At 50.4% G+C, this 8,416-nt stretch overlaps 1 protein-coding gene and 1 non-coding gene across 7 annotated transcripts in view; both read right to left on the minus strand.

Annotated features, from left to right (window-relative positions):
• The window catches only part of POLR3E (RNA polymerase III subunit E), a 28,270-nt gene extending 22,069 nt beyond the window's left edge, over positions 1–6,201 (minus strand). For 5 of the 6 annotated variants that reach the window (XM_069486828.1, XM_069486832.1, XM_069486829.1 and 2 more), the window contains exons 1-2: positions 6,073–6,201; positions 1,081–1,154 (exon numbers count right to left, since the gene is read on the minus strand). In XM_069486828.1, coding sequence (XP_069342929.1) covers positions 1,081–1,116 — 36 coding nt within the window. In that variant the 5' untranslated portion in view covers positions 1,117–1,154; positions 6,073–6,201. The remainder of the gene's footprint in view (positions 1–1,080; positions 1,155–6,072) is intronic. The other variant, XM_069486827.1, reaches the window with a different exon arrangement.
• A 182-nt stretch (positions 6,202–6,383) lies between these two features.
• Positions 6,384–6,465, minus strand: TRNAL-AAG (transfer RNA leucine (anticodon AAG)). The gene has a single exon. It is a non-coding gene; the product is annotated as a tRNA-Leu (tRNA).
• Between the last annotated feature and the right edge of the window lie 1,951 nt (positions 6,466–8,416).

An 8,416-nucleotide genomic window follows, 5' to 3' on the forward strand; every position in this document is an offset into this window, starting at 1 on the left:
GAGTGACGTGGGCCTTCGCACGTGCTCTTCCCTCCACCTAGAGCGTTCTTGCCACATGCCTCACCAGCCTTCCCTCACCTGCATCCTAAGGACTCGGCTGAGTCACCACTTGAGCAGGAAGCATCCAGGCCCCCTGGCTACAGGGGGCGCTACCTCCGTCCTCCAAGTCCCTTGGGCTCCCTGGCCCATCACCAACCAACCCTATTGTAACTCCTGCTACCGCTGCATAGTGGTGGCTTCAATGCATTTAAACAACTCAAATTCAAAAACTTAACAGCCCCCAGGCAAGAAAGAGCCACCTCCACTCATCCCCAGGGACCTCCTCCTTGCCTGCCCCTCCCACTAGAGGTCTGGCTCTGTGTCCAGGGAGGCTGCAGGCAGAGGCGGTTACTTTTGCTCTCTGACTCCCCAAGGTCTAAGTTCTGGGTTGAAAAGATTCTGAAGTATGAACAACTCTCTCCTTTCATGCTGCCTCTGAGACTCCTTCCTTGTCAGTGTCGCCAGTGAGCCCCCAGGGGGCGGGGACGCTGCCCTGCCCACTGCTGTGTCACAGCCCCCGGCACACGGTGGGTCCAGTGAGCAACTGCAGAACGGCTCACTCTGGGTAGGCCCAGAAAGGAGGGGGAGCTGCCGAGCCCATTCATTTGTTCATTCATTCATTCATTCATTCAACCAACAGTCACTGACAATGGATTAAGTGCCAGGCACTGTCCTTGGCTTTGCAGACACAGGGGTGAACAGAACAAAAGCAAATGAACTGGTATCTAGGGGCTGACGAGTGCTACAGCCAGTTGGAGGTATGGCCGAGGTAAGAGCAAGGGAGAGACCCGCAAGGCTGTGCAGGAAGAAAGCTGCGGGAGGGCGGGCGTCAGGGAGGCCTCTCTGACAAGGCAACGCTGGATCAGAGACCCGAGGGCAGGGCGGCGTCAGCCATGCAGGTGTGTGGGGGGCAGCAGAGGGGTCCAGGCAGGGGAACAACAAGGGTTAGGGGCCCCCAGGATGCCAGCAGGTCCCAGACTGGCCTGCGGACGCGTGGAAGGGGCCCAGTCCTGCAGCCCCAGGAGTGGAGAGCAGAGTCACCTCCTGTACGACTGGGTCATCCTCTTCATTGGCCATACTAGGGGACAGCTGGCCTCGCAGTTCTCAAGCTCCACCTGCAAAGGAGAGCAAGAGACCTGAACCATCGGTCTGCCGTTCAACAAAGCATTTCTGGGGCTCCTTTTCTGCAAAAGACCCTGCACTGGGAAGGAGGAGCCCGTGACAAACTGACCTTTCTACATCCACCGTGAAGTCAACAGTGGACAGCCAACTGTATACCCCATCAGCCAAACAAACAAAGAGAGAGAGAAACCACCCAGCAACGGGTGTGAACACGTAGACCCATCAACACGTGTCAGCTGTACCTGTGGGGAAAATAAATGGCTGGTTTTAAGGGTTTTTTCACCACTCACAAAGATTTCGCCACCAGGCAGGAGGACAGAGGCTGGCTGGGCCACAGCCATGATTAAAACACTCGAGAACTGAGGGCCACAGGGAAGCTTTAAAGCGCCAGCCAGCAAGAATGACATCCAAAGGCCGTCTCTGACATTTGAGTTTCAAGCTGACTTTAACTCTAATCCCAAGTGAGGTGACTCTCCTTTGCTTCTGGTCTAAAAATGACCCTATTCACACACTTCTCTCAGGCATTCAACAGCACAACCCTGTGAGGTGGCTTGAGTGTCCCCATTTTATAATGAAGAGACAGAATAGAACTCGGAGACACTTGACATGTCTTTATTCAAAGTCACACACCAAGCAAGATGACAGACGGGACTTGAAATCCAGGCCCTCTGACTGCAGGCGACAGGTACAGGTACAGGTGGGGGAGTTCAGAGCGGGGCAGGGCCTTCCTGCTAGGGGAGGGACACATGGACCGTGCCCTGAAGGACAGAAGGATTTGGACGAGGCTGGACGGCAGAGGAGAGGAGGAGTCCCAGGAAGCACCTCCACCAGTCCCGGCAGGGAAGGCTGCAGGTCTCCACAGTGCGGGGAGAGTAATTCAGCTGGGCTGACCCTTCCGATACCCAAAGAGGAGGTGGCATAGTTAGGAAGGCACCTGGGCACCTGAGGACCTCAGCGGTTGCCAGCTTTTAGGTAAGACCAGCACAATTTTTGTCTTATCTATTTAACATGTGAGCTACTTAAAAGGGCATAATACCTTCACCATGGGATTCAATGTCATCTAAGCCCCCTCCCCAGCCACCACCTGAAACCGCCTCAGCCATCAAAGGTACACATTCCGAACCTGAGCTTGCTCAGGCCAAAGCGCTGGCATCATCCTGCTCTTCCTCTCATCCCACACCAGCAAACCCTGTCGGTTCCACCCTTGAAGTACAACCAGAATCTGGCCACTGCCACCACCCCAGCCCAGCCTAGCCCAGCCAGCTCCTGATCACTTCCTGATCACAGGAGCCGCCCCCTGACCGGCCTCCCTGCTCCCACCCTGTCCCCTGCAAACTTTGCCCATACCCACAGCCAGTGATCCTTTTGGAAGCCAAGTTAGATCATGAACCTTCAAAGGCTTCCCCTCCCACTCAGAATAAAAGCCAAAGTCTTTATCGTGCTATGTAGGCCCTAAACAACCCCTACCCCTTAACCTCTCACACCTCATCTCCCACCAGCCTCTTCCCCTCCCCTCTCTCCCAGCCCTCTCTGGGCCTCTGCAGCTGCTCTGCTCCCAATAACTTCATGGCTTCCCCCTTTCAGGTTTTTGCTCAAATGTCACCATATCACTAAGACCTTCCCTGTCCAACTCAAAATTGCAAACTGCTGCCCGCCCCGACTCCCTCCTCTGCTCTGGTTTTCCCCTTGGCACATAGCACCATGTGACAGTTTACAGCTCTGCATCTGTCCCCATCCCCACTGCTACTAAACCATAAGCTATGTGAGGGCAGAGATTTTGGTCTATTTTGTCCCTTTGTGGTACTCCTGGTGCCTAGTACGCAGCAGGCACTCCATACATGCTTGTTGTCTGAATAAATGGACCACAGGAATGCTATCTAGTAGGGAGCTACAGGAGGATTTTGAGCAGAGGAAGATCTGGAGGGGGCAGAAAGAGAGCTTGCAGGGAAACAGGTTCTCATAACAGTGCAGGAGGTAGAGGACTGGATGAAAATAGAAAATCAAAAATCGGCCGGGCGCGGTGGCTCACACCTGTAATCCTAGCACTCTGGGAGGCCGAGGCGGGTGGATCGCTCGAGGTCAGGAGTTCGAGACCAGCCTGAGCAAGAGTGAGACCCCCGTCTCTACTAAAAATAGAAAGAAATTATATGGACAACTAAAAATATATATAGAAAAAATGAGCCGGGCATGGTGGCACATGCCTGTAGTCCCAGCTACTCGGGAGGCTGAGACAGGAGGATCGTTTGAGCCCAGGAGTTTGAGGTTGCTGTGAGCGAGGCTGACGCCATGGCACTCACTCTAGCCCGGGCAACAGAGCAAGACTCTGTCTCAAAAAAAAAAAAAGAAAAGAAAATCAAAAATCAAGTTTTAGTGCAGACAGAGGGCAGTGTGGAGGGAGAGCCCGAGACCCCACCCCACTTGCACTGGCTGCCAAGTGCCAGACACACACACGTCAAGCATTTACCTTCTCTGGAGCTTGCTCTGTGGACAACTGAGAGGTTGGGGACTTCCAGGTGATCAAGGGAACAGAGCACATGCACTAAGAGGGTATGGTTCGGGAGGTTCCCAAGACGCAATCACTCTTTCTCAGTTATTGCTGTGCTCTGCTGGCCTCTGCCCAGCTACTGGGATCAGGGAGGATGAGCTGCCCTCTCAGCTGGAAAGCAGGGTGCCTCCCTCTGGAGAGGACACCTGACTGCGTTAATGCAAAGGGTGTCCCCTCCCTTCATTCCCCCGCCCAAGATGATCCAACTCAGTGGCTTTGAAAGTTTTCAGCCTAAGACCCACAGGAAGAAATTAATTTCATATAAATGACCCAGAACATACATACAATTACATAACCAAAACAAGGTTTCATAGAACCGTAATTGTCCCTACTATATGTGTTGCAGTGATGTTTCCTACTTTAGTTCATTTGAAATAAAACAGTTGCTTACAATCTCCCTAAGCTGATTTCATATCCCACTAATAAATCTCGATTTGTAACGTGAAAAGCACTGATCCAACAAGTCTCCCTATAGCCCCTCTTTCCTACCTCCAGCAAGGACAACTGGCATCCTTGTAAAAAGGTAAATCACATCACTTCCCTGCTTAAAACCCTCCAATTGTCACATAAAGTTCAAACTCCTTTCCATGGCCCCCCTAAGGCCTTCCATGATCTTGCCCCTGCCTTCCCCTCACCATCCACTAGACTTGCTGGGCCTCCAACAGTCCAAGCTCCAGCCTACCTCAGGACCTTGGCACACCATCTATTTCCCCAGGGCTGTTCAAGGCTAGGTCCTTTTCATTAGCTATCATCCCCTGCCCCCCAGGAGAAGAAAGATTCCTGACCACGGTATCTTAAAGAACCTCCCCCAACCCCTCCCCAGGGCCCTACCACATCTCCTTGTTTTCCTTCCTTAGTGGTTCTTATAATCTGAAACTACCTGGCCTACTTGCTTAGGTGGTGTCTGTCTTCTGCACTAGGATATAAGCTCCATGAAGGCCTCTCAGCGCTTCAGTTTCCTCAACCATAAAATGGAGATGATAATTATACTTACTTCATCAAGTTGTTATGGGGATTATTACTTTTTTTAAATCCAATGCTGTTCTCCCAATACTTAGAACAGTGCCTGGCACAAAGTAGACACTCATTACAGTGCAAAGAATAATTTACATTTTATTTTCTCATTAGCTCTGTAAGTCAAAATTTATCCTCCCGAATTTAGAAATGAGGAAACTGAGGTTCAGAGCGTAAATAACTCACCCAAGGTGGAATCAGGGCAGAAATCTGGGTTTAGCTGATGTCAAAGAGCTTTATTCTTAACTACTATACTGCAGACATATTTGATAAAAGGCAGTATGGTTTAGTGGGTAAGAGGCTGGACTCTGGAACGGAACTGCGCAGGTTCAAATCCCACCGCTGCTGCTCGCTATCTGTAGCCCACCCTGAGTTGTATGAGCTTGATATCCCTTCCTATTTTCACCCCTATCGCGGGGATAGAAAGTACAGACCCCCGGATGAAGGCGGTAAGGTAATAATGTAACCTATGGGAAGGTTTGTAACTTGGCCAGCAACATGTTTTCTTCCAACGTAAGAAGGTATGACGAGGTATGACGAGACTTAGCCACAAATCAACCGCTGCAAGCAGGAGCATCACCCGACTTACCCTACTGAGCTGTCACCACAATGCTATGAGGTAGGAGTATCTATTATCCCCATTTCACAGACGAGGAAACTGACGATTGCTGAGATCTCTTCCTTCCGCCCCCAAGCCCAACGATCCTAAAGCTAACTTAACAGAACGACCTTGTTTGTTTACTGACACCTCCTCTGACCCAATGGTCAGAGCCGTATCCGCAGCGCAGCTGGCTCTCAATAAACACTGAATGGTTGCCTGATTAAATGAATGAAGAATTCCTGGCCTCGCCCAGCAGAGTAACCCAGCACAGCTGCGAAGGGGCCCGGGTAGCCTTAGGCACCCTCCCCTGCACGTAAGGCGGGCCGCCAGCCCAGAGCCACACTGTCCAATGGTTTCGCCTCCCTCGCAGTGGTCAGGCCCTCTTCTCACGCCCACCACGCAGTCGCCGCCACGCCGGCGGGACACCGGCTGCCCTCGGACAGGTGCTACTCCCGTAGGAGGCCGACTCAGCCCGGGCGGAGCAGAACGGCTGGACCCTGAGTCACCGCCTGCAGCCTCGGCCAAGGCCTCTCTGACTCCTAGGCCGGACCGGGAGATCGGAGTCCGGGGGCGGTCTGGGTCTACTAGGGCGGGCTGCCCGTCCTTCGCGTCTGAGTCCCGAGAGGCTGCCAGCCTCTCGGCACGGTGCGGCGCGGGCCTCCCCGGCCTACTTGGGAGCCCAGCCCAGGCCCACCTCCTGAGTGCGGTCCGGCTGAAGCTCGAGCCCCGTCGCTCCGAATTCGGGACTCACCTCTCCGCGGGGGCCGCGCGCGGGCGGCAGCAACGGCCCAGCTACCCGCGGGCTGCAAAGGCGGCGGTGGCCCGGTTCTCTGCTCAGGCGGCGGCCATGTTGCTGGTAGAGAAACTCCGGCGGACACGTGGGGGGAGGCCGGCCCCAGCGCTTCCTTTTACCCACAATGCCCCGCCCCGGCGCACGCCGCCCCGCCCCTCCGGTCAGCGCCATTCATGCAGGACGTGAGCCCCGCCCCGCAGCAGGGGGCGCTGATGCGCGCGCAAAACGGAGCTCGGCGTCAACGTGGCAGGGACAAAAACAGACAACCCTGGCAGCGGTGGGATTCGAACCCACGCCCCCGAAGAGACTGGAGCCTTAATCCAGCGCCTTAGACCGCTCGGCCACGCTACCCAGACGAGGGCGTTATCTTCTAGACAACTACTTAATGCCTTTTTAGAGATTACGTTTCCTTGACGTCGCAACGTATTTCTTTCAGAGTTTCTTAGCTTAATACGTACTTTTTGCTTGACGCCAGTAGAATTATTTAGACTGCGCCATGCGTTTGAAATAAAATACTTGCCCCAATATTTATACCTAGGTTTGTTCGAAAAGTGAAAAGCAGTTTAAGAATCTGTATTCTAAGTCTAATGGTTAACCCAGAGACCCTCCTGGTGAACCCGCACGTTAACCCACACGACCTGGATCAGGTGTTTCCGAGAGAAGACAATGATCCGGGCAGAAACACGCACCTGGGGCTCTGACGGCCAAATCAGGGGAGCTGGTCTAGGCTGTTCTCTCTGAAAAATTATGTGTTTAAATTTTTAGTTACACAAATAACATGTAAATTATTGCAAAATATTAAAACTTTGCAGATAAGATACGAATAAATGCTCTGACCTTCCTCTGACCGATTCTAGTCCCCTCTGCAGAGGTAATCAGTATTATCAATTTAGTATATGTTAAGGTTTAAATGTGTTTCCCAAATTTCACGTGATGGAAACTTAATTCCCAATGTGGCAGTATCGAAAGGTGGGGCCTTTAAGAGGTGATTGAGATCATGAGGCTCTTGAATGGATTAATCCATTCATGGATTAGTGGATTAATGGATTAATGGGTTACCATGGGAGTGGAACTGATGGCTTTATAAGAGAAATCTGAGCTAGCATTGGCACGCTCAGCCCCCTCACCATGTGATACCCTGCCCCTCCCCCCCCAGCCCCGGAGGCTCTGCAGAGGGTCCCCACCAGTAAGAAGGCCCCCACCAGATGCACCCCCTTGGTCTTGGACTTCCATAATTGTAAGAAATAAATTATTTTTCTTTTTAAACCACCCGGTTTCAGATATTCCGTTATAAACACCAAAAACGGACTAAAACAAATATATTTCCTTCCAGATCTTTTGCTGTGAATTTGTATGGATATGTACGGATATATTCACATGGAGATATATAGCCATAGAAAAGAATTTTGTGTTTATTGTGTATGGGTTTTTACATAAATATCATACTATTAGTATAGATCTGCAATTGGCTGTTTTTTTCCACCAGGCTACATATTGTAATATCTATCCACATTTCATATATGAATAGATATTTTAAAATACAGGAAAAGTACAAAGAAAAAATAATCATCCATAATCCCACTACCTGGAATTAAATTAATTACTGTTAATATCGTAATATTACTGTTGATATAATATATTAAATACTGTTAATAAAATAAATCTTTTCCTATTTATATGGCAGGAAATATCCCTGTACGTGATTCCTTATGCGTGTCTATGGATATTTCCCTAGGGCATACACCAAAAATGGAAGTGCTGGGCCATATGTATATTTTCCATTTTATTAAATATTACCAAATTATATGGACTTGGATGACTTTTTCCCTAATTCTTCCTAGGTTTTCTACTTTTTCCTGAGTCACATTTGGTTAAGTTATAGATTTCCGGGAAACAAAGCACTTCACTTGATTTTTCACATTTATTGATGTAAGAAATCTCAACTCTCCCTCACATCTGAGGTTTTGTCCCCTTTATCACTGTCTACTATTTCTCTTTCCCTCTCTCATTTGCATGGCTTCCTTTCTCGATTAGTTCAGCTCAACACAAGCTCCTGAGTCCACTCCTTGGGGAAAAATTAAGCAGCAACCCTGCCAATGCTGGTGATGCTCTAGACGTGTCCCTAGCAAGCCACAGAAATCACACTTTTGTAAACAGAATTCTGGTTTCCCGTTGATTTGTATTAAACGTTTCAGAGACAAGATTCAAGTTTCCAGCTAATATCCAGTTGGTACACACCCCTAATATTTGGGCATGATGTAGCTCTCCCTTGCTTCATTCCCTCCTTAGCCCATTTTTTTCT

This window comes from Eulemur rufifrons, chromosome 14 (assembly GCF_041146395.1).
Source record: "Eulemur rufifrons isolate Redbay chromosome 14, OSU_ERuf_1, whole genome shotgun sequence".
In the NCBI taxonomy this organism is placed as follows: domain Eukaryota; kingdom Metazoa; phylum Chordata; class Mammalia; order Primates; family Lemuridae; genus Eulemur; species Eulemur rufifrons.